General features: G+C 36.7%; 6 protein-coding genes across 11 annotated transcripts; 4 read left to right on the plus strand and 2 right to left on the minus strand.

Moving 5' to 3' along the window:
- Nucleotides 1-253: 253 nt before the first annotated feature.
- LOC132181264 (uncharacterized) lies at nucleotides 254-3,919 on the minus strand. 2 transcript variants are annotated; one of them, XM_059594398.2, is made up of 6 exons: nucleotides 3,461-3,919; nucleotides 2,771-2,916; nucleotides 2,241-2,448; nucleotides 1,464-1,562; nucleotides 989-1,071; nucleotides 254-886 (listed from the first exon to the last, which is right to left on the minus strand). In XM_059594398.2, the coding sequence occupies exons 1-6, from the start codon at nucleotides 3,887-3,889 to the stop codon at nucleotides 754-756; spliced, it is 1,098 nt and encodes a 365-aa protein (XP_059450381.2). In that variant the 5' UTR covers nucleotides 3,890-3,919; the 3' UTR covers nucleotides 254-753. The 2 variants fall into 2 exon arrangements, with proteins under 2 accessions (XP_059450381.2, XP_059450383.2); XM_059594400.2 differs by lacking the exon at nucleotides 989-1,071 and having other exon boundaries at nucleotides 796-886.
- A 124-nt stretch (nucleotides 3,920-4,043) lies between these two features.
- Nucleotides 4,044-9,081, plus strand: LOC132180926 (Rubisco methyltransferase family protein). Its single transcript, XM_059593923.2, has 12 exons — nucleotides 4,044-4,475; nucleotides 5,163-5,326; nucleotides 5,442-5,525; nucleotides 5,681-5,738; nucleotides 6,089-6,142; nucleotides 6,704-6,775; nucleotides 6,870-6,950; nucleotides 7,610-7,782; nucleotides 8,048-8,150; nucleotides 8,229-8,360; nucleotides 8,453-8,575; nucleotides 8,726-9,081. The coding sequence occupies exons 1-12, from the start codon at nucleotides 4,110-4,112 to the stop codon at nucleotides 8,810-8,812; spliced, it is 1,497 nt and encodes a 498-aa protein (XP_059449906.1). The 5' UTR covers nucleotides 4,044-4,109; the 3' UTR covers nucleotides 8,813-9,081.
- A 1,718-nt stretch (nucleotides 9,082-10,799) lies between these two features.
- Nucleotides 10,800-14,620, plus strand: LOC132180744 (indole-3-glycerol phosphate synthase, chloroplastic). The gene is made up of 10 exons (XM_059593671.2): nucleotides 10,800-11,073; nucleotides 11,567-11,827; nucleotides 11,943-12,119; nucleotides 12,859-12,933; nucleotides 13,071-13,115; nucleotides 13,220-13,384; nucleotides 13,818-13,896; nucleotides 14,044-14,126; nucleotides 14,233-14,301; nucleotides 14,381-14,620. The coding sequence occupies exons 1-10, from the start codon at nucleotides 10,930-10,932 to the stop codon at nucleotides 14,462-14,464; spliced, it is 1,182 nt and encodes a 393-aa protein (XP_059449654.1). The 5' UTR covers nucleotides 10,800-10,929; the 3' UTR covers nucleotides 14,465-14,620.
- A 496-nt stretch (nucleotides 14,621-15,116) lies between these two features.
- LOC132180743 (SAWADEE protein) lies at nucleotides 15,117-19,307 on the plus strand. 4 transcript variants are annotated; one of them, XM_059593668.2, is made up of 7 exons: nucleotides 15,117-15,656; nucleotides 15,760-16,053; nucleotides 16,155-16,203; nucleotides 16,996-17,287; nucleotides 18,166-18,244; nucleotides 18,515-18,741; nucleotides 19,204-19,307. In XM_059593668.2, the coding sequence occupies exons 1-6, from the start codon at nucleotides 15,339-15,341 to the stop codon at nucleotides 18,731-18,733; spliced, it is 1,251 nt and encodes a 416-aa protein (XP_059449651.1). In that variant the 5' UTR covers nucleotides 15,117-15,338; the 3' UTR covers nucleotides 18,734-18,741; nucleotides 19,204-19,307. The 4 variants fall into 4 exon arrangements, with proteins under 4 accessions (XP_059449651.1, XP_059449650.1, XP_059449652.1 ...); XM_059593667.1 differs by lacking the exon at nucleotides 19,204-19,307 and having other exon boundaries at nucleotides 18,515-18,837; XM_059593669.1 differs by lacking the exon at nucleotides 19,204-19,307 and having other exon boundaries at nucleotides 16,999-17,287; nucleotides 18,515-18,837.
- Nucleotides 19,308-20,040: 733 nt separating this feature from the next.
- P24BETA2 (emp24/gp25L/p24 family/GOLD family protein) lies at nucleotides 20,041-22,306 on the plus strand. Its single transcript, XM_059593672.2, has 4 exons — nucleotides 20,041-20,331; nucleotides 21,354-21,549; nucleotides 21,741-21,848; nucleotides 22,107-22,306. The coding sequence occupies exons 1-4, from the start codon at nucleotides 20,107-20,109 to the stop codon at nucleotides 22,244-22,246; spliced, it is 669 nt and encodes a 222-aa protein (XP_059449655.2). The 5' UTR covers nucleotides 20,041-20,106; the 3' UTR covers nucleotides 22,247-22,306.
- A 605-nt stretch (nucleotides 22,307-22,911) lies between these two features.
- On the minus strand, nucleotides 22,912-25,655 carry LOC132182288 (protein NOI4-like). 2 transcript variants are annotated; one of them, XM_059595487.2, is made up of 3 exons: nucleotides 25,486-25,655; nucleotides 24,046-24,228; nucleotides 22,912-23,242 (listed from the first exon to the last, which is right to left on the minus strand). In XM_059595487.2, the coding sequence occupies exons 1-3, from the start codon at nucleotides 25,489-25,491 to the stop codon at nucleotides 23,198-23,200; spliced, it is 234 nt and encodes a 77-aa protein (XP_059451470.1). In that variant the 5' UTR covers nucleotides 25,492-25,655; the 3' UTR covers nucleotides 22,912-23,197. The 2 variants fall into 2 exon arrangements, with proteins under 2 accessions (XP_059451470.1, XP_059451469.1); XM_059595486.2 differs by having other exon boundaries at nucleotides 22,912-23,245; nucleotides 25,486-25,649.
- Nucleotides 25,656-27,373: the final 1,718 nt, after the last annotated feature.

A 27,373-nucleotide genomic window follows, 5' to 3' on the forward strand; every position in this document is an offset into this window, starting at 1 on the left:
AAGTCAAGTCGTTTGCCGTTTGCCCTTTGTCCTCACCGTCCGATAACTTTTGAGATATTTTACAACTGGTCCTCTGAAAGACTTTTAACCAGCTACCTCAACATTGCCTGCCTACTTTTATATTATGTTGTGGTCGTCCAAAAAGTACGTAGTTCAAAACTTTGAGATATTTTATCTTTTATTTTGTTTATTTTTTGGGAGTACATTAATTTTGGACTGTACAGCTCATCTGTGTATAAATAAATAAAGTGGGTAAAATAAAATGTTCTAGTTAACTTCATTGAAGTTATAGAATTAGTCCAAAATTATTCAATCTAATACATCTACCAAAATGTTGTAACATCCTAGAAGCCTCTAATTATGGAGCATGCCTTCTTCTACATTAACGTTACAATGTCTAAAACAAAGTAACAGGGAATTATCTTGCTCATGAAACCAATCATGTATTACTTGATGCAAAATACATAGGAAAAGAGTTGAAACTATAATTTCAGGTGAATTTCACCATGAAGAGGTGAACTAATTTCTGACAACCATTCTTTCTCCTTTCATAAGCACATCCAGCAGTCTGCATAGGGAAAATAACTCGTCATCTAGCAGCAGGGACTGAACAGTCGAGTACACAGCAATTAATGGCATTTCAAAACTTTTCCCTATCAAGTTTATTTCATCCATCTTAGGCTGGCTATTCTTCTTTCAGCATACAGTGATAAAATCACCACACAAACGACATCAGTGCAAGAAATATGAACATCATTTAGGCTCGGATGTTGTGTGGCCGACTGTAACGGGCATTGTTGATAGTGACGGCCTTAGGACAAGGTACAAAGCAGGACCTAAGAATGGCACCAGTGATAGGGGAAGAAGCCAAGAGCCTTTGTCAAACCTGTGATAAACACCTCAATGTTATGCTACATAAACTCTCCTAAAATAGGAATTTAAAGCTTTAAATGAGACAGAACCATTCAAGAGTTCCCCAACACCTCACCATTTCCTGGCAGTCATATCGTTGTAAACCCAAAATGGAGCAAATGCAGATAACAGAGTGAAATCAAGGCATGTGACATGGATCTGCAGCATCAAGTTCAAAGGCTGCTTCTAAGTTTTTGTAGGGTTTCTAAGATTGTAAATATCAAGACTAAACCATACGAAATTACCAATGAAGAAAATAAAATGAAAGAAGAGAGATAAGTTCTAGTCTAAAATTTGCCTACTACATTGAATGTATATTTCATTAATATTATCAATGGGGAAAACTTTTATGATTCAAAATTAAAAAGACTGCTACTGAAGGCTCAAAAGTTTATGCTGATTCATCATCACAGAAAAAGAGGTTGTAACTCATCTTCAACATGAGTTGGTATCCTATTATAAAAATGGCTGCATAGTGTTTGCTGTCCATTTAATTCTAACGAACTACTGAAATGTCTGACATATATACAGCAATGGTTCACAACACTTACAAATTTGCTTTCTCTGAAGTACTGGTAAAATTCCTTCCAGTCATCCCAGTTAGCTAAACCTGCATAAACAATTATACCTAGTCCTGCAGCAAGTGATATCTGATGTGTAACAAAGTTAACTTGTAATTCCATATAAAACAAAGAAACTAATGTAATTGCAATTATTCCAACTTCTTTTCTCTCTCTCTCTCTCTCTCTCTCTCTCGGTGAATACTTCTACTGCTGTTCTCAATACAAGGGCAACACTTCATAAAGCAGGAATGATCTAGACATGCTACACAGAAGTACAATATTCGTACTTAAAAATAAAATAAAGAATAATTTGTGACTACCGTTACCCTTGGCTTACCCCATTCCACCACTAGACCACAAGAGCCAGTGGTTATTACCCATCTTATATTCTGAAAGAGAAAATGAAAAAATGAAAAACAAAAGAATTTTCTAGACATGCCCTTTTCCCAGAGAAAGATTTGGAGGTCAATATCTGCAGGCAATCTTCAATCAAATAATACAGATACTGATAACATATTTTGTTCACCATCTGTTTTTTTTCTTTCTATTGTGTGTTTAAAATTTTTATTTCATCTTGTAGTTGTAGATAATAGGTCTGTGTTTTTTAGGCATCATGTGCATTGTCAAGCTTCTGCTATACATCTTTTTAGTGTCTGAAGTATTAGCTAGTTTCAAAATATTTCCACTCACAAAAACAGTTTATAAATGAACTCACATATTTTATCAAGAGAAATAGTTTGGAGCTTTTGGAAGTTAATTTCTTACCGCGGCAGTTAATTTTGATTCCAGAAAATTCAGAGGCCATCTTTTGATTTCAGTTTCTTCAACAGGAGGTGGTGGCGGTGTCCAAAGTACAAAATAGGGAAGAAGAGCATATGCACCACCGAAGAATGAAAGTATTAGGAATGGCCAGACCGGAACTTTTCTTTTTGAGCTTATTAGGAATGGCCAGACTGGAACTTTGCTTTTTGAGCTGTGGATACCAAGGAAAAAAAGATCAAATTTAATCAGCACCAAAACACTAATAGTTGAGAAATTTTGAGTGTAGCTAGATGGACATGTCACAGATGCTAGCATTCAGTCCACCTAAGAAGTAGCTTGCATGTGTCATCAGATGCATCATAACAAGAGACTTTCAGGGAGAAAGGACTCGACATGATACTTCTATTACCGTATAGTCGGCCTACATATTGGCCTATTCTGAAAGACTTTCCATTAACACACAAGAAAAAAGTTGTGCACGAGAAAGGATACACAGGATCATTGATTAACTAAGCTAAAGGAAAGAAATATACCTTCTACCTGTTGGGAGCAGCAGCATGCTATACACCAAAGGCCACAAGCCCATTATGTACCACAGAGACACAAGCACACCATTCATCCTGAAACCATCATCTCCCTTCAAATTCAGGAGTTTTTTCAAGAAATACATGTCCCTCGACTGGAAAGAGTTAAAAAGACAACATGTTAAGAATTGAAATGATAGAACAAGATGAAGATGACAAGAATACATATACATACAGAAACGGGTTGTTTTGAATAAGCTTGTTCAAAGATTGATACATCCAAATAGGGAGATTACTAATGCCAAATTTTGAACTTGGCCTTTGCCCCCCTAAAAAACACCCCCTTCTCTTTAAGCTCTATTTCTTGGTCTTTATCTAAGAGAAGAAACGATGAAATACGCTTGTTACGTATGAGCATTAGCTTTTTACACATAATTAATCAAAATAACCAAAATCAGCTTTTGAAAAACTGCCGTCAAAACCAAGTCCGAGACCTAAACCAGTACCATAAATCTAAAATCTAAATCAATGAAACCTTTGGCTTTATAAGCAATGAAAATATTTCAACAAGGCAAACAGATTACCTTACCAATTCGCAACCAGAATGCACCGGTAAAACCCATCAAATAAAACAAAAAAAGAAAAAAAAGAAAAACAGAGCACTATATTAATATGAATAAAATAATGATCCTAAAGTACCGGGGTCTGGTTTGGACTGAGATTGAAAACATAATACAAGAGTGCTCCCCACAAGACCAAGAGCAAAATTGAGGTTGTCCAGTCCCTTCCCTCTCCACCATTTCCACCATTTCCGCCATTTCTACCATTTCCACCAACCCCACCTTCCAAAGGATCTCTTTCTTCCACAACTGGGTCTTCTGACTTCTGCCTTGTTAAGGAAAAATGACAAATTTGAGCAAGTCCCTTCCTCTGAAATGCTAAGATTGAGCTTCTATGATTCTGGGGTTTAAGAAAAGCTGAAAACTTTGAGGTTTCTTTGAGAAATGGGATTCTGGGTTTAAGGTTGTGGCTTTGCAGAGAAGTTTTGAGTTCTGGGTCTTTAAGATTGAGAGTAAGCGATGGGAAGGTAGAGAAGTTGCAGGAGATAATGTTGGCATTAACAAACATGTTGAGGATTAGAGGATTTCAGAAAGAAAGATACCCTTAACAGACGGGTTTGAAGCTTTTAAGCGACATATAAACCATAAATACGACGTCGTTTATCAGACTCAAGACTAAAAAGTAGCCAAGCGTTCTACAACTGCCACAACGACCATAATCCGGCCACAACTTAGCAGACAAGAGATAAGGCACCTAGGCACCTCTCTCTCTCTCTCTAAGCATAGCCATGGCTGAGGCTTCAAGACTCTTTCACGCCTCATTCATACCAAGTTTCTGTTCACTCCACAAAACCATCCCACACTCTCACTCTCACTCGGCAATCTTTCATAAGCGCCCAATTCATTGCTCAGTTTTCACAAATGACACCACCAAAGCCGCAGTGTCCCAGAATGTCCCCTGGGGTTGTGATATCGATTCCTTGGAAAACGCGTCAGCTTTGCAGAAATGGTTGTCTGAGTCGGGCCTCCCAGACCAGAAAATGGCCATAGAAAGAGTGGAGGTGGGAGAAAGAGGACTTGTTGCTTCGAAGAATATCAGGAAGGGCGAGAAGTTGCTTTTTGTGCCTCCTCCACTGGTCATCACTGCAGACTCAGTAAGATTTTCTTGAGAAAGTTTCTGAGAAATTTGTTCAAGTGTTTTTCTGTAACATTATCTGGGTTGTATAAGCTTGATTTTGATGCATATTGTCGTAAGTCAGATGAAACAAATTCTTGCAGAATGTTTATGGTTTTGGAACATGTATGCATCAACATTAGTGCTTGCTACATTTGTCTGATTAGTCGAAATGTACACTTCATACAAGGTTATGAAAAAGTTCTTATTTTTAAGGCTCCAATCGACCTTTAAAAGTTGGGGTGGATAGAATTCATTGATCACCGAAAGAAAGAATCCCGAGTTTAATCCCAAAACACAATCGCAATGCACAAAAGATGAAAGCCAAAGACAAAACAACTCAAAAATAAATCCACCAAGTAAAACAAGACGAAAAACAAAATACTAAATTTTCTTTGCCACTGCAGATTGCAGCGTTTGACTTGGCTAATTTGTTGTCCACTGTATTGATTTTTTGGAATGCCAAACTGTGTAGTAAGTTTTTCAACTGTCTTTTCATGCATTTTCGAGTCTGCACATCTGAGTTACTGTGTTTCTATGAGACTTTATTTTATCTTTTCTTCACTGAATAATTGATTACTCGATTTAGCTTTCATAATAAGTATGTGTACCTCAGTACCTGCAATACTTATTCTCGCCTATGCATATGTGTCTTTGGGGATACTAGGAGTGGACCTGTGTGGAGGCTGGTGAAGTGTTAAAACAGAATTCTGTACCAGATTGGCCACTACTTGCAACTTACCTGATTAGTGAAGCAAGTTTTTTGGAATCTTCAAGATGGAGGAGTTATATTTCAGCCTTACCTCGGCAGCCCTATTCACTACTGTACTGGTAAGTTCTTATTCCTAATTACTGGTTCTAATGGTGGAGTCTTAAGAGTCTTTTTCTAATATGGAAAGGGTCTACTCTCAGTTTTTTCCCCTACAGCTTCTCTGTATTATTTCAGGACACGTGAAGAACTAGATCGATATCTGGAAGCATCACAGATTAGAGAGCGGGCAATTGAGAGGGTCATGGATGTCATTGGAACGTATGATGCTTTTGCTATGTTGTCTTACTTTAAAACTTGGCTTATAATTTCTTGTACCTTTGTTGACATATATCCTGATTTTTGTGCTTATATTTTGCTGAATACATGATTTTTCACTTTACTAAATTTAGAACTTATTCCCATTTCTTGTGTAGTTACAATGACTTAAGGCTCAGGATATTTTCCAAGTATCCTCATTTATTCCCTGAAGAGGTATTTATTTCATATTTTCTCAACTGTTGTACTTTGTGTAGAATAGGATGGTGTATTTCAGTGACCTGGGTGACTACTTTGTATGTGGGAAAACTTATTCCTCTTTTCACTTTTAGCTGTCTTGGCGTTCTTACAACTCTTTTGGTTCCTTAATCTACTCATAATTCAATCCAGGATTTGATTATAATTGTCTTTGATGCTGAGTTGGGCATAGAAGATATGAACATTCATAACTACAAGTTGCATCTGGAACTCGTTATATGCACATATTTATTGTTACAATAATCACATGCTGTATTTGACTTTGCATCATGTACAATTTTTGACTTTGCACTATGAATGGTTTGCAGGTATTCAATATTGAAACCTTCAAATGGTCATTTGGCATTCTTTTCTCACGCTTGGTAAGTAAATTTAGTTGGCAATATCATTGAATTGCTTGCCATCCACAGAAAAGGAGTCAAACTATGATAAGGTGTTTGGACACCTGCCAAAAATGATGTTGCTCTTCATAGCAGTATAGTTGACAGATTTGTAATGTAGTATGAAGTCATGACCAGTACGGTTTCTTTAGAAAAGAAGTGAAATTATGTATTAAAGCCTATCAATTTTTTTTTCTTCCCTTTTCCCCCTTTCTTGTATCTCTATCGATGCCTGAACCCTTGACCTTGATTATTACTTGAGTACTAAACTACCAAGGCTAACAAGTGACTCGTCCAAAATCCTCAAACTGAATAGGTGTTAAGGAAAAGAAGGTATATTTCAAATGTCACTAAGAAAATATTTAAATTTTTTGCAAGTGTTGCCTAAAAACCCTTTTAAGTATATCTAACATCTTTATTCTGTACTTGATAAATAAACATCGTGTAGATTAAAGCTATATATTTGATGATCCTCATGGATTTTAAAAGGCATATGTGTTTGTAAGAATGAATAACTTAGACTTCATTATTCTCAAATCACAGGTTCGGTTACCCTCAATGGATGGAAGGGTGGCCTTGGTTCCATGGGCAGATATGCTGAATCACAGTTGTGAGGTATGTTGACTAGATTTTTTATACGACAATGTCATTAGAAATAACCTGGACAATTCAAAATCTAAGTAGGTACACCTGTTATTGACTTCTCTAGGTGGAAACATTTTTGGATTATGATAAGTCATCACAGGGAGTAGTCTTTACAACAGACCGGCCATATCAGCCAGGTGAGCAGGTAAACAAAATTTAAGTACATTATTGACAAATCATCACATAGGGGGGAGCTGCTAGGACCATAAACAAAAAATTCTAATGTGTTTATAGTTCAAGTATTTTCTAGAAATGATTATATATATAAGGGTGACTTAAAAGAATACTTGCAATTATTTTGGGTTTTAATAACTTGGTGAAAAGTTTAGGAATTTTGGGGATATTTTATTCTTTTTATTTTTTTGTGACATGATAACTTGATTGATTCTGAGACACTTGATTGATACAAAAAAGGAAAAAAATAAGCGTAGGGGTCATATTAGTTTTTCTTCATTGAAAATAACTGCGATATGTTACCTGCTACAAAGCCAAATGTATTCTCTCTTAGGGAATTTTGTCCACCTAGACCAACTTCAGTGTTATTTGTGATTTGCTTCATCATCTTATATATTATCAACCATTTAGTCCAATACTATGCCAGCGAGCGCTATTAACTGGCACTTACTCTTCTCCCTTCCACCCTCCTCCCCCCTGAGAACGGGATGGAGGGAGAGGTTGTGCATTCAACACCCATTGGATCCAGGTGTAAGTTACTTATCAGAAACTTTGAGACCAATAGTAGTGGGTAACATCCCATTTAAATTAGAATCATCAATGCTTGATTTCTACTACCACTTTCTGTAGGTTTTCATTTCATATGGTAAGAAGTCTAATGGAGAGCTATTGCTGTCGTATGGATTTGTGCCGAAAGAGGGTACCAACCCAAGTGATTCAGTTGAGTTGTCAGTGTCACTTAAGAAATATGACAAGTGTTATAAGGAGAAGTTGGAAGCTCTGAGGAAGTATGAATTTTCAGCGTAAGTACCTCATAGATCAATCGAGTCATCTCCAGTCTCTCTCTCTCTCTCTTATTTTCTTTCTTTCTTTCTTTCTTGTACTCTTAAGCGTTTGTTATGTCCATAACAATATAAATATTTTGAAATGTTGAGGTAACTATTGGTAACCTTTTAATTATGTTGATTACATAAATTGTGCTTCCTTCTTCTATGTTATGTTATTCTTCTTACTTCAATAAATAAAAGAAAAGGTTATTAAGTACCATGGCATACATTTATATGGCAGATCTCAGTGTTTTCCTATACAAATCACTGGTTGGCCAGTGGAGTTAATGGCGTATGCTTATTTAGCAGTCAGCCCTCCAAGTATGAGCAGACAGTTTGAAGAGGTTTGACAGTTTAGCCTTCTGAATTATGAATAAATTGTTTCAATATTGTATAGCCTGTCTCAAACATCTTTATTTCAGATGGCTGCTGCAGCATCAAATAAAACTACCACCAAGAAGGATTTAAGGTACCCTGAAATAGAGGAAGAAGCTCTGCAATTCATATTGGACAGTTGTGAATCTAGCATATCAAAATACAACAAATTCTTGCAGGTGAGGGAATATTTTTTAAAAAACTTTGACATGGTTGCCAGAAAGTTTTATGATTCCCTATAATATCAGCCCTAATACATTATCCTTATCAGGCAAGTGGATCAATGGATTTGGATGTGACATCTCCAAAGCAACTCAACCGAAGACTGTTTCTGAAACAGTTAGCAGTAGACTTGTGTACTAGTGAGCGGAGAATTCTATTCCGTGCTCAATATGTAAGTGAAAACCCCCTTCACCTTTTGTCAATTGATTTTTCTTCATAAACTACATTTTCAGCCATCAAACTTAAAAAGAGTACCCTAGTAAATAAAAATTGGTATAACAGGTATCTGAGTTTTTTTATTTGATTGTGCTTATATTTCCAGATACTGAGGAGGAGGTTGAGAGATATAAGGAGTGGTGAATTGAGAGCTCTGAATCTCTTTGATGGGTTGAGGAAGCTATTCAATTGAGAGTATTTCTGAATGCAAAATCTGTCCTTGGGTGTTCAGATGAATATTACTAGGCCATATGAATATGAGCTTCGGATCAAATCATATCTGGTGGGCTTCTTATCATCTTATGTGACCTTAAGCAAGAGCTTGGGACTTCCAGCAAGCCAAGGAGACAGATTTTTCGCCATGTTTGAATTAATATGATGTTATATTATTCATATGTGCTGCTAAAAGAAACCTCCTATTTATTCTATTTCATTTGGCATGATAGAAGTTATACTTTTCTTCTTCTTTTTGAATATTTAACTTCTCTGGTTTAAGTGGGTAGGTGCATACATAATGGAGAGAGCTGAGGGAGAGAGATAACAAATTTGCCCCTTTTCTACAAGAGCAGAAATGAAATATGTCAAGAAGATGCATCCCCTTTTGGCCATATACAATCAGGAATCAGACAAATGCAATTAATCCACATTTGGGTTTTCCAGATTTTAATTGAGTCCACTCCACCAATATCACAATTTAGTCACCTTAACATATGAAGCAAAGGGATTGCATTTTTTTTTTTTTTTAATGCATGATTGTGATATTACTGAAACAAATAGTCGCCAATTTCTTAGTTAAAATATACCATCAAAAGGCCAAATCAGCAGTATTACTATTGCATCCAATAACGGCCCAGATTAAAGTAAAAAGAATTGAATGAATCTGATGCATTCAATGTTTCACCTAACCATATCAAATAAAGAGAATCAACTATTAATTAGTTAGTTAATAAAGAGAATCAACTAATAATTAGTTACTCCTAATATGGAAGATTGGGATAAAACACAACCAAGAGCTATTCTGTACATCTATCTCAGACTCACCACCTATCTCTATATTTCTCCTATTATAACGCACACTTTCTCTTCAAAATCAGCCGTTAGGGTTTTCACCAATCTGAAATTCAACAAACAAGAAAAAAAAAAATGGAGGGTTTGGTTTCTCTAAGAGCAACAATTCCACCTGTCACTCACAGACCCAACAAATTCACTCCCAGAAATTCAATTCCAGGAATCAAAATCAATTTTCGTACGAGGAAATCGGTCCCTTTTGCTTCTTCCTCCATTAGAGCTCAACAGGTTTTGAACATTTATTTATTATTATTATTATTATTATTTTTTTTTTTTTTTGCACTGCCTTAAAATTTTGATTTTTATTGAGACTTTTGAAGGCCATAAGTCTAAGTCGACTTCCTATAGCCCATCCGCTTCCCAATGTTTAAAAAAAATCTCTTAAAAAAAAAAAAAAAAACCATTCCCTTCCCAATAGCCCGAGTAGAGATTTTTGGCAGCTTGGAGTCATTCCAGCATCTATCAAAGTCTGACGTGGTCAATTTTTTTTTTTTTTAAATAACGTCAGATATTTTGTTTTTGTTTTTTAAAAAAAAATTGAAAAAGAGATATTAAAGAAAAATTCAAATTTGAGGTATTTAGCTCCAAATTTGAGACATTAGCACTAAATTTAGGATGATCGAATCCCTTTTAGGTGATACAATCCCTAAATGGTTAACTTTTCACCCTTACATTTTTAGTTTTGAATCCAAAAACAAATTTTAAGACAATAAAATTACATTTGGGGGTGGCCCCATCTGGCCGAATGGGGGTGGTCGAGCCACCCCCAAATGGCCAAGGGAGCCACCCCCAATTTTTTTCCTTTTCTTTTTTCATTTTTTTTTTTTAAAAAAATTTTAAAAAATTAAATAGGTGCCATGTATCAACATCTGATTGGTCCACATGTCAGTCTTAACAGTCAACTAACGGATGGACTAACTTGGTCCTTTATCAAAACCCTAGGGAGGTCCTCTGATAAAAATGAAACTTCAGAGAGGTAAAAATAAAGTTACCAAACCCAAAAAGGTATTTAGTATTTAACCCAAAAAAAATATAACAAAATTATTTTTTTTATTATTTTTTTTTAATATATGTCCGACGGAGTCTGCCAAAATAGCAGGACTCCAATAGCCCATACCCTTCCCTATCGTTCCAACTCGTAAAATTTTTTCGTGACGACACTTGTAAGATCTATACGAATATCATCGCCCTCAATATTTTTGTCCTGCACAAAGTAGCACGACATCACAATTATATTGAGAAATGGAGGGTTTGGTTTCTCTGAGAGCAACGCTTCCGTCTTTCGCTCACAGACCAAACCGGTTCTCTGTCAGGAGGTCCATTCCAATGGACTTGCATATTCGAAACTTGGGTCCTTTTGCTTCTTCCTCGATTAGGGCTCAACAGGTTTTCCAAATCTTCCAATTTAGACGCCGATTTGTACTATTTTGTGTCGATATATTTACATTATTGCCCAATTCAGAGCTAAGTCTTTGTGGATTTTGAAATAATTCAATGTTTATAATCAAATGCATGTAGAAAATATAAGCTTATTTGCATGTGGGTCTCTTAGTTTTCAGTAAAGTTATGATCTTTGTGGTGAGGTTTTATTTATTTCCGAGTTCAAGAAAGTGAATAATGTTGGAAATTGGTGCAATATAGAGTTGTTCTCGGATTATATATGATATGCTAGCTTCCACATGATGTGGTAACTTAAGCAATAGAGAATTTTGTTGAGCCAGCAAATTTGTGTGATTGTTGAAGCCCATTTGTGTTTGGGTCTTAAAATGTGTTTTTTTTTCCCCTCTTCCATTTTTTTCTCTCTGGGGATGAATTTGCGACTAACTGCTCAGTTGGGTTAATAGCTTGGGAACTGAATTAATGTCGGAATGTTGTTTAGCTAGAGTCCGAGGATAGTTCTGCCACAGTTGCACCGGTAACAGTACCTGAAGAAGATGCTCTTAAAGTCAAGGAGTGGGAAGTGGGAATGTTTCAAGATGAAGTAGCTGCTAGCCAGGGAATAAGAATTAGGAGGAGACCGTGGACTGGGCCCCCTTTGCACTATGTTGGACCCTTTGAGTTCCGGCTGCAGAATGAGGGGAATACTCCTCGCAACATTTTAGAGGAAATCATTTGGCACAAGGACAAGGAAGTCGCAAAAGTAATTTCTACAACTTGGTTTGTAAAAAAATATATGTTTTGTTTTTCCCTTTACCTTTTTCCTTTTTTGGAATTTTGATGAGTTTGCTGTAGTGCTAATAGCTATCATTTTTCAGTTTAGAGAGAGAAGATCTCTCTCAGTACTGAACAAAGAACTTGAGAATGCTCCTCCTACTAGAGACTTCATTGGAGCTCTTAAAGCAGCAAATATGCGAACTGGAATGCCTGGATTGATTGCTGAAGTGAAAAAGGCTTCTCCAAGCAGAGGAATTCTAAGAGAGGATTTTGATCCAGTGAGTCTAAATCCTTCCTTTTTTCTTTTTTTTTTTTCCGGATTTTATTGTCATATTATATTACTATCCTATTGTTGAGCTACATTTGATATCCCTGCATGTATCTGTTACAACATTTTTTTACTGATGACATGTCATGTTTAGAGGAATACTAAGTCCTGATTTTCTTGTTCATAATTTTTCTTATCATCATTGTTTTCATCATCGTCATCTCCTTCTGAAATGATACAAGTACTGTTGAAGGATGTAGTTGTTTTGCTAGGATTTTATCAGACATGAAATTCCTAAATGCATAGAGTTGCTTGCCTTTCTATCATTACTGAGCCTTAGACCTCTAATCTTTGCAGTATGCAATTGCAAGTCTACTTAAAATGGTTTAGAGTTGCTGCTAGAATGGTGGACATGAGAAAATTTCAATTTTTGAACAAGTACTAGAAGTTCAAGTCTTTATGAATTTGAATACATTTTCTTAATTAATGAAACAGTGCTGCTTTGAGACAGCAGTTCCTTCGTATATAAGTCCTATATGCATACATGTAAAATGGTGTTAATTCTAGGAGAGAGTGAGTTCTGTAAGACTAAGGGCCTTTTCTGAATTTGTGGCACCAGAGAGATGGCATAGTAGAAGGCCTTCAAGAACTGTACCAGTTCACCTAAAATTCGAGATTATATTTATTTATATCTTTCTTTCATTGTCACATTTAACGTAATGTAATGTTCTGAATGCCTCTAATGATAGGTTGAAATTGCCCAAGCTTATGAGCGAGGTGGAGCAGCATGTCTCAGTGTTCTGACAGATGAAAAGTATTTCAAGGTAAACAAATCAGTATAAACCTTTTTAGGTATTCTTATGTAATGAAAGTTGCTGGATTTAATTTATTTTAAAGTAAGTTCTCGTTACTGAAGCTGAAAAAAGGAAAACCTCATACTTGTTTTGTATTTACAATGCAGGGAAGCTTTGAAAATCTGGAGTTGATAAGGAAAGCTGGAGTAAAGGTCTGCTCCTTGAATTTTGTTGTTGCATAGTCTATAGTGACAGATACAAACTGTTATTTAGTGATTAATATGAGTTATGCATCTAATACTAGCAAAATATGCAGTGCCCTCTATTGTGCAAAGAATTTGTTGTAGATGCATGGCAGATCTACAATGCTCGAGCAAAAGGTGCAGATGCCATTCTTTTAATTGCTGCTGTTTTGCCAGATCTTGACATCAAATACATGAGTAAGATCTGCAAGTTGCTTGGTTTGGCAGCACTTGTTGAGGTACAGATGTTGCTCTTTTCTTGTTTGTCGTACTTCCCCCTGGCAGTCTTATGCTTCCAGGTGGTAGAACATATTTATGTTTCTGGATTAGATACTTGACTACTCTGAGACATTTGACTTAATTTGTGCTTCTATTCATATATTTTTCTTCTGTCACATATTATAAGGAATGTAATCACAGCTGCTTCGGCTGTTGGTTTAAAAGTCATACTCTGACATAGTTTGGTTTCAAAACATTTTCTTCTGTTGCTTTTATTGTTGTTGTCTTGAATGCAAGAGTTTATGGGTTGCCTTTTCTTTAGTTTTCTTATCTTCTTTTCTTCCTAGTTGTATTACAAGTTTATGTTTTTGTTAGAAATGAGAAAATTCGAACTTTTTACCTGCAATTTTGATTACTAAATGTGCTATTGTTGCTTCTGTTGTTTATCTTTAGGTGCACGATGAGAGAGAAATGGATCGTGTTCTTGGAATAGATGGGATTGAGCTTATTGGCATCAATAACCGCAATCTCGGTACATTTTTTCTACTTTTTCGAGTTGGCTTAACCCATGTTTTTATTTTGATCCTCGAGCTTTGTAATATGACTGTTTGTTGACATATCATATTAAATTGTTTTCTTCTGTACCTTATGCATGGCTTCTTCTTCTTCTTTTCTGCAGAAACATTTGAGGTTGATATAAGTAATACAAAGAGGCTTCTTGAAGGAGAGCGCGGTCAAAGGATACGCGAAAAAGACATAATCGTAAGTGGTCCATTTACCTGGCAAATCTCTGAAACATATAGTTTGGTATTTGTACAAGTTATGTGATTTATTTTTTTTTTTTTGGGGGGCGTGGGGAATGCTTCAGGTAGTTGGGGAATCTGGATTGTTTACTCCCGATGATATAGCTTTTGTTCAAGATGCTGGTGTTAGAGCGGTAAGCTTGCAAACCAATTAACTGATACTCAATTGTACATGGCATGCCTTAGCTGAAAGTTTGTATTCTTCTGCTGCAGGTTTTGGTTGGAGAGTCAATTGTGAAACAAAGTGACCCCGGGAAGGGAATAACTGGACTTTTTGGCAAAGATATTTCATCATGAGTCAGGATTAGAATGTTCTTACTTCTTACCCCCTTCCCCTTCCTTTTTTTTGTAAGCGACACATAGCGAAGTTTATGGAGTTGCAGTCCAAAAGTGTGGTGGAATAACTTTTTGTATCTCTCAAAAATGGCTATGGCATATAATATATTACAATAATTGAATTGATGAAGAATGTGTAGCAAGTAGGGCTGTGTAAAATAACCGTCTACCGCTTGCCGGCCGAGTACCGACTGACACTGCTTAACTGATGACCGGTAGGCGGTAAACTTTTTCTATTTCCGACAAATTCGATTTGGTAAGCAGAATAACATTTTCAATCTGAACTGATTTTACTGATTGACTTTGCCACTCAACGTTTCCATTTCTTTGCTTAGCGACATTATCGATTGTCACCGTAATCATGTTAGTAATAGAAAATAAAGTTGACGGAATAAGTTGAGAAAATTCTGACTTTATCAACAATGTCGTTATGAAATGCGAAAATTTCATTTTCATAACCAAATTTCCGACTCTCAGCCCTAATAGCAAGCATGGTAGATTTTTTTTTTTTTTTTATAAAATGCCAAAAAAAAAAAAAAAAAAAAAAAGGTATTACTGTATAGAGATCCGCTTCAATTACTCAAAATTAGAATTCTCGTGTTGTATCTCAATCCTCCTATCATCCCAAACTTGGAAAAAAGGAAAGGCCTTGGAAATGGCAGGACTGGTATGACGGTGAGAGTCACGATAATCCGACGCGTGTACAAATCTGACACTACGTCCAGTGGGGGCCACTCAAACGTCAAAAACAGAATCGACGGAAAGCCGTTTCGAAAACTAGAGGAAATCTCTCTCTCTCTCTCTCTCTCTCTGTGAATGTGTTGTAGGACTGGACATGTCGTCGGAGAGTGTCCTAGAGTTCCGGGCGGGGGACGACGCGTGGTACAGCGTGAGAGTGGAGTTGGAGGGCGAGGAAGAGGAAGAGGTATTAAGGGTGAAGTACTTGGGGTTCTCGGAGGAGGAGGACAATAAGTTCAGAGCGAGCGACTTCAAGAGCGGGAGGGAGGTTGAGAAATTCAAGGACCGCTTCAGAGCGGTGTCCGTGCAGGTGCAGGACTCCGATTGCTCCAAGGTCGTCACGGGCAACCGGGTCTGCGCCTCCTACTCCGACCGTGACGACGACGTCCGCTTCTACGACGCCTTCGTCGATGGGGTACTCACCCCTCACTCTCAAAAATGCCTTCTTTTTTATTTTTTTATTCAATAATTAAAAAAGAAAAAAAAAAAAAAAGAGCTTTCTTGGATTGTTTTGGTAGGTGGAGCGTCGTGAACATGCTCGGAAAGAAGACGGAGAAGAAGAGTGCTCATGCATCTTCATCGTTTCCTGGCTACACGGTCCAAATGTTGGAAACTTGACCACTACATCGATTGAAAACATTTGTCAAGTCCAATCAAGTGCACCAATTGATCCCAAGGTGACTTCTTTTCTGAAAGTAGCCCGGGAGAGATTTATAATCAATAGCGAACCTGTTTTGATTTCTAAAGCTGACAGTAGCTCAAGCATCAAGCCATTCAAGCGCAAGTTTAGTTCTTTTGAACATCTTAACCAGGCAGGTTATTTTTGTGTTTGATTTTTCAACTACTTGGAATTTTACTGCATTTATTGCATGTTCTTTTAGCATTGACATGATATATCTATGCTTGTTTGAAGGAAAAAAGATGTGCCAAGCGGACTTTGACTAAAATATGCCCACCTGAAGGTTTGTCCTTGTCCACTAAATATGGAGACTAGACTAGAGTTGTCAATTTTTTATAAAACCGGAGGTCTTGACCCGTTTAATTAAATAGCTTGGATTATGATTGATATAGTTTTATACTCATGTTTTGACATGGTTTGAACCTGACATGTAATATTTAGGACAAATAACTTCTAGCACGACCTAAAATTAATGGGTTATGATTGAAGTGTCTAATATTTTTTTGATGTGGTGAAGGCCTTGGTCTTGAGGGTTTGCTCCCTTCAAGGTCCAAGGTTCAACACCTCATGGGTGCAAACAATTTCTTGGGGCCACACCCCCTAGTGAAAAGTTAGTGATTTAACCAGTTCCGTGTATGAAAACTTTCGAGGGTGCGGTGCACGGGACCGGGGTTTACTTTACAGGGATGGGTCCAAAAGGCCCTGCCTTGGAGAGGTTCCCCGACATAAAAAAAAAAAAAAACTTATTTAGTCTTATATCCATGTTTCGATACAAACACGAATTGCTACACCTGATATTAAGCTGAATTGCTACCCCTGATATTAAGCTAAACTCGACTCTCAAAGGTCTTAGATCCCAAAATACTTGGGCCCTCTTTCATAGGGCTCTGACCTTTGTCACTGCCTTGTGTCTCTTGTATTTTTGCCTTCCTAATATTCAAGTAACAGTCTGAAAATGACTTAAATTACAGCTTTTTTCCCACCATACTCATTGTTTGTACATGAGTTAACTACCTACCTTTGTACTCTTTGCCTTTAATCAAATGCATTGGTTTGTGTTCGTGTATCTCTGAAGTAGGAAGGATTGCCAGTCATCTGGAAAGGACTATGCAAGATACGGATCTTGGGGGGGTAGGAAGCCATTTTGTGATACTGCTAGAGAATCTGGATAAAGGCTTATCTCCCTTATCAGTTGCAGAGTTCATACATAGAGAAACTTCCATATCACCTCAAGTCTACGTTATCCCAAATTTGACTTCAGAGCCATCAACACAGGGAGCCCTTGTGTTAGATTGTGAAAAGAAATTTCAGAAGTTGAGTGATTTTCTGGATAACTCAAACCACATCATCATGTCCTCAAGAGAAAGGTATGCATATGCATTATTCTAGTAGGCTTTCTAGCATCTTATTAATTAGCTGGTCTTCACTTTTATTTCTTCCTTGTAATCTTTTGTATCTAATTGATGCATTTAATGCTTTTGGCCAGTTTGTTAATTACAATATGCCCCATGCTTTTTGTTGTGAGTGCACTAGGAAAGTTTGTATCTCACATTGGTAAAGTATACAAAGAGTGAATGGTAATATACCTAAGTGGACCAGAGTCCATTAGCTTGGGCTTTTGGGCTAGAAATGGTGTCATAATATGTATATTAACTTACTTTTGTTTGACTTCCTATGTATATCTCTCCATAATAGTTGATATTAGAGACTCACAAGTAAGAGGGAGATTTATTATGAGTGCACTTGTGATGTTGTGAGTGCACTTGTGGAAGACTCGCGCTTGGGTCCATTTAGATTAACCACTCACTCTTTTTATACTTTATTGTACTTTGCCAATATGAGACGAAAACCTTACAAGTATATTCACAACAAATCTCTAGAACCAAATTCTTTTACCAAAGTTAAACCAAACGCATCAAATCAAAACACTCGTATCAGCTGTGAAAACTAACCATAGCTCTGATACCAATTGTTAGGGTGTCCAATAAAAGTAAGTTAATATACATATTAGAACACTACTGTAATCCAAAAGTCTAAGCTAATGGGCTTTAATCTACTTAGGTATATTAACTACTCACTCTCTTTATACTTTACCAATGTGGGTCTTCAACCTCAAACCACTTTTTATTCTACATTTTCAATCCATTGCCCTTTTTTATTTCCTTGTTATTGTGCTTTTTGGGTTACTTCTTTTTAGCTTTAATCACAAGAGCGTTAGTGTTCCTTACTAACTCATTATCTGCAGACCATGGGTGATAATTGAGACAATGTCAGGGCATAATGCCCTAAGAGCATCAACGTGGATCCAGACACTCGACTCTCAGGCAAGCCCTGAAATTCAATATTTTTGGCTTTTGGGCCAGTGGGGTTGAATATGTTAAGCAATAGAACATATTGTGGATATATGGTAGAGAAAGGTGATGCTGCACTCTCAAGCACCCCATATCATCAATTAATTGTATAAGAGCATGTAGCTACCACTCGTGGCCTGTAATTTCACCCATTTGCCTGCATTGACACTCAGTAGGTTGGAGTAAATGATTACAAGTATTTTGTTGGTTCCTTCTTGAAATTCATTAGCATTTACTTTGCAGAGAATGTTGCGGCAAGGAAGCAATATTGGAAGAAACGAGTTAAAGGTTGTCCATTTTGGAAGTGAAGAGTACGAGAGAGCTAGACTGCTCAAGGATTTATTTGTGGAGTTTTTTAATCATCAAAAGGGACTTCAGAAGAGGCTAGCTTTGGATGTTGGAAAGATCATGCTGCAACACCCGAGGAAATGCTCTGTTTCTTGTTCATATGCTTCGGATTAGACTATTAGGTATCAATGTAATTCACTTGTGCAGTTTGTTATATACCGTATGTCACACACATGTAAGTCATTTTGTGAGAATATATCAATATATTGCCTGGCCAATGTACTTTTTCAGAAAAATCTGGTGAGAAACAAATGGAAATACAGGTGAAAGAATGGATTTAAGATTGGAACTTGGATTTCTAATTATTTCACATTGTGTACCCTCTATTGAAGTCACATCATGGTTTGAAATCGATGCAAGATTTGTTTATGTTTATAAAATCAGCAACGCAACTTTCTGGTAATTGTTGGAGAGGATGAACAAATATCTCTGCAACAATAAGCTATCTGCAAGAAGGTCTTTGATGTTCAATGGTCTGAATTAAAAAGTTCCTGCTTTTTATGTTAACAAATATAAGAAGCAACATATTCCTCTTAAATAAATCTCATAAATGTCTCAACTTTCTTTTTGTTTGGTGCTTTTAGTTGCGAGAATTTGCATTTGCGAACATGGGTGCAATTCAGAAGTGAGCTGAAGAAGTTGTCTGTGTGTTCTCCTGTAGAGTTGAAGGATTTGGTTTGCTGTAAGGTATATGTGCATGGATGATTTGATTAAAAAAATGCTCTTTATTCGCTTTGCTTAAAGCTTTTTTACAACATAAAGCGAAAAAACCAAATGAAAATATATTTAATTCTTAATTTGAAATCTACACTTCCTTTGAAATTATAAAGAATCCTTGTCTAGAAAGAAGTAGCTATTTTCATTGTTATATGACTCGTATCTTACGTCTCAAGACTTCCAACCCACCGCCCTCCCCTGAAAAGATTCTCATTGAATCCCACCTTGTTATTCCTATATTGTAGCACGTTGTAGATAAGAATCAAAATACTTTTGTAAATAACATGAAAATATTTGGGATAATACAATGTTATAAATAATAAGTAAGAAATTTGTAGTAATTTTTATTAACTATTTTTAAATTAAATGGTTCATATTTTGATTGCTTAATTTAGAAAAGAAAAATATAAAAGAAAGACGTCACATTGACATGCCCCAAAGCCTAAACTATGATGTAACCATGTCCACGTGGCATATCTAAATTGGAAAAGGATCTCTTCATTTCAAAATTTTTCTATTTTTTCTATTTAGTGCATTTTGAAGGGTATTGCATTTAATACACTACTATCATTAAAATTTTTTGATAATGCTACCTTTCAAAATGTACTAAATAGAAGGAAATTGAGAGATCATTTTCCATCTAAATTGCACAACACCGTTGTCTTTACCCAGTAACGACAAAACAGCTAGGCATGCAATAAAAAGAAACGACAACGTTTGTCCTTTGTGAACCTGGACTTGATCGTCCCATTTCCAAACGGTTGTAAGAGATGGGGTTGTGGGGTTTGAGACATGCAGTGGCGATGGCGGCGCTGTGTTTAGTATTATTGAGAAGCAGAGGAACGGAAGGATTAAGGTTTTGGATAGAGGAAGGAGAAGAGTGCTTCTCCCAGGGGGTCAAGTACGAGGGTGACTCTTTTCATGTCTCTTTCGTAGTCATTAAGGACAATTCCCCCTGGCATCATTCCGCCAACGCCGACGGTATCGATCTCGTCGTATGTTACATATCTTCTTCTTCTTTTTTCATTTTCTTTTCATTGTTTTCATAAATGATCTTGTGCTTTTAGAATATATATAATGGGTTTTTTTTTTTTTCTTCTCGAAGATTAGGATGCATGCATGGTTTCTTTCTGTTTCTGTTCTTATAGTCATCTCATGGTCTGCAATTAGTTCACAATTGAAATTTCGCACCATCTGCCATATTGGATATTTAACGTTAAAATGTTGCATACCGTTAGAAGTTATTGGATATTAATATATGAGTGGAGCGGTCAAAAGAGAAAGAATTACCATTGGGTTAGCATCGATCCAACGATGAAGTGTGGTAATATGTTATAATCCGAAGTATTTCACATGGGGTTAAGCACAATCTTAACTACAAGTTGGCTTTTAAGAGTGAATTTTACCTAAAATTTATATCAAATTCTGTATAAAGACCACTCGTAAACTTTTGATTTGTAATTACATTATGAGAAGATAGAACCAAATCGATCAGGTTCTTTGACATGATGATTAAAAAGTATTACATCTACATAACTTTTTTCCTCTATTGAGAAACATTGAATTTGCTTTGATCAATTATGTCGATAAAGTGGAGTCCCCAAAAGATGGCACACCGTGAAAGTTAGTTGTGGAGCTTGATGGTACGTACGTTATAATTCTAAGTACCACACGAGTTAAATATAATATTAATCACGTGTATATAAGTTATTAAGAACTCTTTTTGTGCAAACTAATTTTGAATGGTGAATTATATCCAAAATTTGTATCAAATTCCATTGCGGACTTTCGATTTGTAATTACATTAGGAGAACATAGAACAAGAACGGGTTCTTTTGAGGTACTTGAAGGTTAAAAAGTATTACATCTAGAAAACGTTTACGTTTTTCCTTTGCATGGATCAAAAAGGCTAAAATAAAGAACTTGGCCTTGAATTTCTCCGGTTTCTTTCATTGTGCTGCATCCATCCACCATAGAATCTTTAGTAATCTCACTATTGTGTTGATATTATCATCAGATAAAGGGACCGAGTGGCGAGCAGATTCTAGATTTTCGCGACAAGAAAAGCTTGACCATTAGTTTTATGGCACCATCGAAGGGGATTTATCACTTATGTTTCATTAACAAGTCTCCATACCATGAATCCATTTACTTTGATGTACATGTTGGTCACCTCAAATCCTTGAAGCCCTCTGAACAGCATTTACAAGATGGTGAGCTTTTTAGAAAAACGCTTCTTAAATTTGCATTCTATGTACGCGAGATGAACGCTATAATAAAAAGAATCATTAATTTTTTCTTCTTTTTATTACTTAACCCCTCTTTCTTTCTTTTATTATTATTAGTATTTATTTTATCAACCTCCATTTGGATAATGATTAGAAATTGTTGTTGATCTATGCAGCCCATGTCACCCCCTTGATGGAACAGATAGCAAAGTTGGAGGAAGCCCTTGACAACATCGTGTTTGAACAGCATTGGTTAAAGGCTGAGACTCACCGCCAGGCAATAGGTACTACCATGATTGGGCCCGTTTGGTTAACGCTTTTTAGGGTAGAAAGTAAAAATATTAACAAATGACTCGAAACTATTTTCACATTTTTATGTCACATCATAACCAAATAGCAAAATAGTCCCTCCATTCTTATTCTCGTCCCAAATTTCTTGGAATTTGGGAAGGTAATTTCAAAAGATCAGGATCCCGGTTCTTAATTATTTGGTGAAAGTTCATTTATCTTTGAATTAATGCTATGTTATTATAATGTTGCAGTTAATGATGGAATGAGCCGGAGAGCAATCCATAAGGCAGTGATTGAATCGGTAGCACTCGTTGGGGCCAGCGTCCTCCAAGTCTACCTTTTGCAACGCTTGTTTAATCGGAAACTAGGGGCTAGCGTCCTCAAAGTTTAGATATGTTTGTTGCATATTTAATGAATCTATTATTAGCACAAGATGGACTATCATGTAACCATTGCCCTATTTAATGAAGAGATGTGTCATCTATGGTTAAATTGACATTGAATATGAGTTGATTTTTTTGAATAGTAGGGGTGTTCAAATCCGTGCAGTTCCAACTTCCAACCCACTTTCGATTCGGTTCTAATCCAATTGGTGGTTTGGGTTTTAACGGCCATCCTAACCGTTAAATTTGATTCTAGCGGCATTATGACTAGGGAGATAATAGATTTTATTAGGTGAGTTTTGATGCTATTACTTCAAAAGGACTAGTTAAAGTTACGGTTATAACTTCTTAGACACTTAAAAAATTCAATCTTACCTAGTAAAGACTCAATATAGAGCTTAACATGACTCATACAATTCCTTCACAACATTCGACAAGCCGTATGCATGACATTGTTATCCAAGCTCTGCTTACCATTTTCAATTTGGAAAAAAATAAAATATAAAATATATCTGCTTGATAATTTCGCAGTTTGTTCTGATATATGACGAAGGGAATAGACATTATTGATTCCATGATGCACCATCAACTATTTTAAGAGAAATAGGAAAGCCTCATGAGGTATAACTATGCAGTTAACCAGGAAAGAAGAAATCAAATACACTCAAAACAATGAAGAAACAAATTGTCACAAATAGTAGTGTACCAAGTCATAGGATTTCAATAAAGAAGAGAAGCAGCACCAAAGAATAACCAACCGGTATACTGACCATAATATAACATTGTTCCTTAAACTTCTCTACGAGCACATTATCACCAAGTTTAGGACAAAACAAACAAAACCAGTAGGATCCATCATAGCTTCTGAATACAGCTCCAGCCTTCTGGAATATGTTTTCAGCTCGGGCATGAACAAAACGATGCTTTCATATTCAAGCTATTAAGAGGTAAGAGAAGCCTCAAGATTCTGCATAAGTCGATTGTATGCAGCAACACCATTTTTTCTGCTGTAAACATCAAAATAAAAAGCAATGTATTAACCCACAAGTGTCATTATAAGGAAACATGGTTGTCTCATCAAACAATTCTTAAGCATATCTTCTATCATGCATGTATATATCATTGGCATTCATAACCAGCCTCAGAAGATGGCCATAAAAATCAATCAGGGACATTAGTAATTAGCCAATATGAGTTCTATGCCAAAATGAGGGCATTAAGATGGAAGAGTGAAAATACACAAAAAGTAAGAATATCACCAATACCAAGGATTCGGTGATTTGAATTTTAAGTATGAAAACGCTACCAAGGATAGGGTGATTTGAATTTTAAGTATGAAAAAGCAATACAAAGACCAAAAGAATATTGGCTGAGAATTGATCTTGTTTAACTATTAGAATTTTTTGCATATAAGCAAACCATTCCATGAGTTTCAATTCACATGGAGGGATTTACAGATTACAAGAATGGTCTTAAGTGCAGATTACATGGATTTCAGTTTTTTATGCTCAACAGAAACACACCAAGGGTCCAGATTGCAATAATTTTGAAATTATAGGGTTTATGCGATTCAATTAAAGCTTTAGATTTAATTTGAAACAAAGGCCAAATTGATGTTCTAAAGCAATGGAACAATTTATGATAATGAACGTTCAAATGAATACTTTATGTTGTCAACCAAACACGATCCTCCTGCTTTTAGTAAGTTGTATGAAATGGGAAAAGGTTCAAAGCATAAAATTGAGGGAGGTTTTATACAAGCCAGAGTGCACATCCAATATAAGAAATATGCAAAGTTGGAACTTACAGAGTGAGGTTTTCCAAGAACTGCTTCGTGCTTATAGTTTGAGTCAACCATTGGTGGAGATTCAATCTTGCCGCCCGTTTTTTTCTCATTCCGAGCCTTGTTGAAGATTACCGTGAATCCCTCTGCAGAAGCAGGGTCATTGACATCCCATTCTCCAAACTTTGGCAATGGTTTACCCTTTTCCTGTGGAAATTCAAATTTCATAAGATACGTGTGATAAATGCAATCTTCTCATATGCCCAACTTCTTGCTGCCTACATATTAATTCAAGGAAAATACAACCAAAACAAAGATATGAATGAAATATAGGAGGATGGTGCTTCACATGCCTTAATATAAAGATGCTAGTCAAGCTAATTGTAAATCTTTTTATACAAGGAAATATTGGAGATGCTTGCAGAATAATCAGTAAACATGGAACAGGATACATAACATAAATAAATAAAACCAATAGATATACGTTAAAGAGAAAGGGGGGATTGAGATCCCCTGCAATACCTAGAGTATAGCAGGGGTCTGCAATTCTTAAATGTGGCCATTCATTCACGTCATGGGGCAAAAAATTTCACACCTTTCCCTTTGCTTCTTTGGCCATGGGACTTGGGTCTCCATGGCCATGGAGACTCACGATCATGGGTCCTTGGCCAGCTGTGGGTCATGGAGGAGAGAGAGGGAAGGTGGCCAAAGAAGCAAAGGGAAAAGGGATGAAATTTTTTTGCCTCACATGCCACCATCTTGATCCGAGGGGGAATGGCAAGAATTGATTACAATAATCCGCCAATTCCCACATGCAGGATCTTGATACTGCATCATATGGTAACACTACGACATATTAATATACTTGGTTTGCTTACATGAAAAAGTAGCTCAAATACTAAAGCTAGGATCACACAGAATCATATGAACTATGTCAATAACAAAGTAAAATAAATTAAATAATGTCGAGGAACAGTTTTTCTAAGCATGATGAAACTACAAGCAAGAACTCAGATGATGAAAAATACTCCACATAGGATAAACAATTTGAAGCGATGCGTAACCCATCAAAGCCTAGTATTTTGATTACATTTCCACCATTTAAAAGAACTAGATAAGAACCCCACTAACACAACCAACACAAAGCGAAAAACATATACAAACGTATACAAAGAACTTCACAAACAGATCCACATACATTAACATGTTATTGCTGCATATATATATATATATAGAAAAATCAAATACCATATTCTGTGAAAGGGATTGAAAATGGAACAGAAAGCGCATTCAGAGAAATCAAAACGCAAACAGAAATGGTAGTTGATAGACCAAAAGCAAAAGAAGAACCAAATAAATATCCACGAAATCGAATTCGTCCAAACGCACAAAGACAACACAAGACATGTACGTACGTATGCGAATTGTTCTTCAATAAACTTTTGTTTAAAAAAAAAAACGTACCGCCATGAGTGCGATTGGAGAGAGATCTCCGTCTCGCCTCCCCTTCTCTACCCTTCTCGTCTATTCCCTGATTCCACAGAGACAGACACAGAGAGAGAGAGAGAGAGAGAGAGAAGACAGAGAGGGAGTGGGATTTTGTAGATGGGAAGGCCACCTGTTTGAACAACCTTACTGTGTTTTTAGCCTTTAGACTGGTACTTCCAGCGAAGCACAAGTACACAAAACGGCCCCTTCTCATTATTTGTCTTTATTAATTGAGTAAGATAAAAATAAAAATTCTTACAATCTTATGGAATATTGACCGCGATAGTTACAACTAATTCTTAAATTAGTTTTTAGGGTTAAATACTAAATTAGTCCCTAGGGTTTCACAACTTTATTTTTTCCCCCTTGGGTTTTCATTTTTATCACAGGAGGTCCATGTGGTTTTGATAAGTGACCAAATTAGTCCATCCGTTAGTTGACCGTTAGTTGACCGTTAAACTGGACATGTGGACCAATCAGACGTCGACACGTGGCACATATATTAATTTTTTTTTTAATTTTTTTTTAATTAAAAAAAATGTTTTTTTAAAAAAAAAAATTAAAAAAAATATATTAAAAAAAAAAAAAAAAAAAAAAAAAAGAAAAATCGGAAAAAACTGGGGGTGGCTCTTGGCAATTTGGGGGTGGCCGCTTTGGCCATGGGGGTGGCCAGGCCACCCCCATCTGGCCGGATGGGGGTGGCCGAGCCACCCCCTGGGCACCAGGGGGTGGCTCGGCCACCCCCTTGGGCCCCAAGGGGGTGGCCGAAACCACCCCCGGTTCCCACTGGGGGTGGCTCGGCCACCCCCATGGAGCCTTGGGGGTGGCCGAAACCACCCCCAATGGTGGTTTCGGCCACCCCCAAGGCTCCATGGGGGTGGCCGAGCCACCCCCAGTGGGAACCGGGGGTGGTTTCGGCCACCCCCTTGGGGCCCAAGGGGGTGGCTCGGCCACCCCCTGGTGCCCAGGGGGTGGCTCGGCCACCCCCATCCGGCCAGATGGGGGTGGCCTGGCCACCCCCATGGCCAAAGGGGGTGGCCGAGCCACCCCCAAATTGCCAAGGGGGTGGCTCGGCCACCCCCAGTTTTTTCCGATTTTTTTTTTTTTTTTTTTTTTTTTAATTTTTTTTTAAAAAAAAAAACATTTTTTTTAATTAAAAAAAAATTAATATATGTGCCACGTGTCGACGTCTGATTGGTCCACGTGTCCAGTTTAACGATCAACTAACGGTCAACTAACGGATGGACTAATTTGGTCACTTATCAAAACCACAGGGACCTCCTGTGATAAAAATGAAAACCCAGGGGGAAAAAAATAAAGTTGTGAAACCCTAGGGACTAATTTAGTATTTAACCCTAGTTTTTATTAAAAAGAAAAATTACAAAAATTGATGAGACTGTCATGTCAGTATTATGAAATAGGTAAATCATCCAAACATAATCTCAAACTCGTTTTTCTTCTCGATATTCACAATCCAAAAAATATATAGTTAAGTTCAGTACAAAAAAATCGCACTTCCAAACACCTATATGAATACGCTAAACTTATAGAAATGCTAAAGAGAGAAAAAGAGAGAATACTCGTTTGTGAGAGTTGGCATTGTTGAAAACTTTTGAAAAATTTAGGACAATCATCGAAAAAAGACAGGTGACGGCAAGACCTAACTATTTGTGTTCATTGTGCTGATTTTTTGAGTATTGTTCTCTCTGCTGCGTTTTATGTACAGCGAAGAGGCTTGTAAGGAGATGTCCTAAACCAAAAATAAATTAATTAATTAATTAAAATAAATAATGTGCTGCTTGCAATTTTTAAGGCTTGACAACTGATGCATCTGAAATGATTATTCATTTTTTCTGATTCCTTT

This window comes from Corylus avellana, chromosome 5 (assembly GCF_965113065.1).
Source record: "Corylus avellana chromosome 5, dhCorAvel1.hap1.2, whole genome shotgun sequence".
Taxonomy (NCBI): Eukaryota; Viridiplantae; Streptophyta; class Magnoliopsida; order Fagales; family Betulaceae; genus Corylus; species Corylus avellana.

Excerpts from the sequence above, each read along its gene's own strand:
- LOC132181264 (XM_059594398.2), bottom strand. The coding sequence starts at position 3,889 with ATGTTTGTTAATGCCAACATTATCTCCTGCAACTTCTCTACCTTCCCA. Across the intron at positions 2,917-3,460 it reads TCAGTCCAAACCAGACCCCG|TCGAGGGACATGTATTTCTT; the intron begins GTACTTTAGGAT and ends AACTCTTTCCAG. Across the intron at positions 1,072-1,463 it reads ACTTCAGAGAAAGCAAATTT|ATCCATGTCACATGCCTTGA; the intron begins GTAAGTGTTGTG and ends TTGATGCTGCAG.
- LOC132180926 (XM_059593923.2), top strand. The coding sequence starts at position 4,110 with ATGGCTGAGGCTTCAAGACTCTTTCACGCCTCATTCATACCAAGTTTC. Across the intron at positions 5,526-5,680 it reads GTCATGGATGTCATTGGAAC|TTACAATGACTTAAGGCTCA; the intron begins GTATGATGCTTT and ends TTTCTTGTGTAG. Across the intron at positions 8,576-8,725 it reads TTCTATTCCGTGCTCAATAT|ATACTGAGGAGGAGGTTGAG; the intron begins GTAAGTGAAAAC and ends TTATATTTCCAG.
- LOC132180744 (XM_059593671.2), top strand. The coding sequence starts at position 10,930 with ATGGAGGGTTTGGTTTCTCTGAGAGCAACGCTTCCGTCTTTCGCTCAC. Across the intron at positions 13,897-14,043 it reads CATCAATAACCGCAATCTCG|AAACATTTGAGGTTGATATA; the intron begins GTACATTTTTTC and ends TCTTTTCTGCAG. Across the intron at positions 14,302-14,380 it reads AAGATGCTGGTGTTAGAGCG|GTTTTGGTTGGAGAGTCAAT; the intron begins GTAAGCTTGCAA and ends CTTCTGCTGCAG.
- LOC132180743 (XM_059593668.2), top strand. The coding sequence starts at position 15,339 with ATGTCGTCGGAGAGTGTCCTAGAGTTCCGGGCGGGGGACGACGCGTGG. Across the intron at positions 15,657-15,759 it reads ACGACGCCTTCGTCGATGGG|GTGGAGCGTCGTGAACATGC; the intron begins GTACTCACCCCT and ends TTGTTTTGGTAG. Across the intron at positions 18,245-18,514 it reads TCCAGACACTCGACTCTCAG|AGAATGTTGCGGCAAGGAAG; the intron begins GCAAGCCCTGAA and ends TTTACTTTGCAG.
- P24BETA2 (XM_059593672.2), top strand. The coding sequence starts at position 20,107 with ATGGGGTTGTGGGGTTTGAGACATGCAGTGGCGATGGCGGCGCTGTGT. Across the intron at positions 21,550-21,740 it reads TGAACAGCATTTACAAGATG|CCCATGTCACCCCCTTGATG; the intron begins GTGAGCTTTTTA and ends TGATCTATGCAG. Across the intron at positions 21,849-22,106 it reads GACTCACCGCCAGGCAATAG|TTAATGATGGAATGAGCCGG; the intron begins GTACTACCATGA and ends ATAATGTTGCAG.
- LOC132182288 (XM_059595486.2), bottom strand. Across the intron at positions 23,246-24,045 it reads TTCTTGGAAAACCTCACTCT|CAGAAAAAATGGTGTTGCTG; the intron begins GTAAGTTCCAAC and ends TGATGTTTACAG.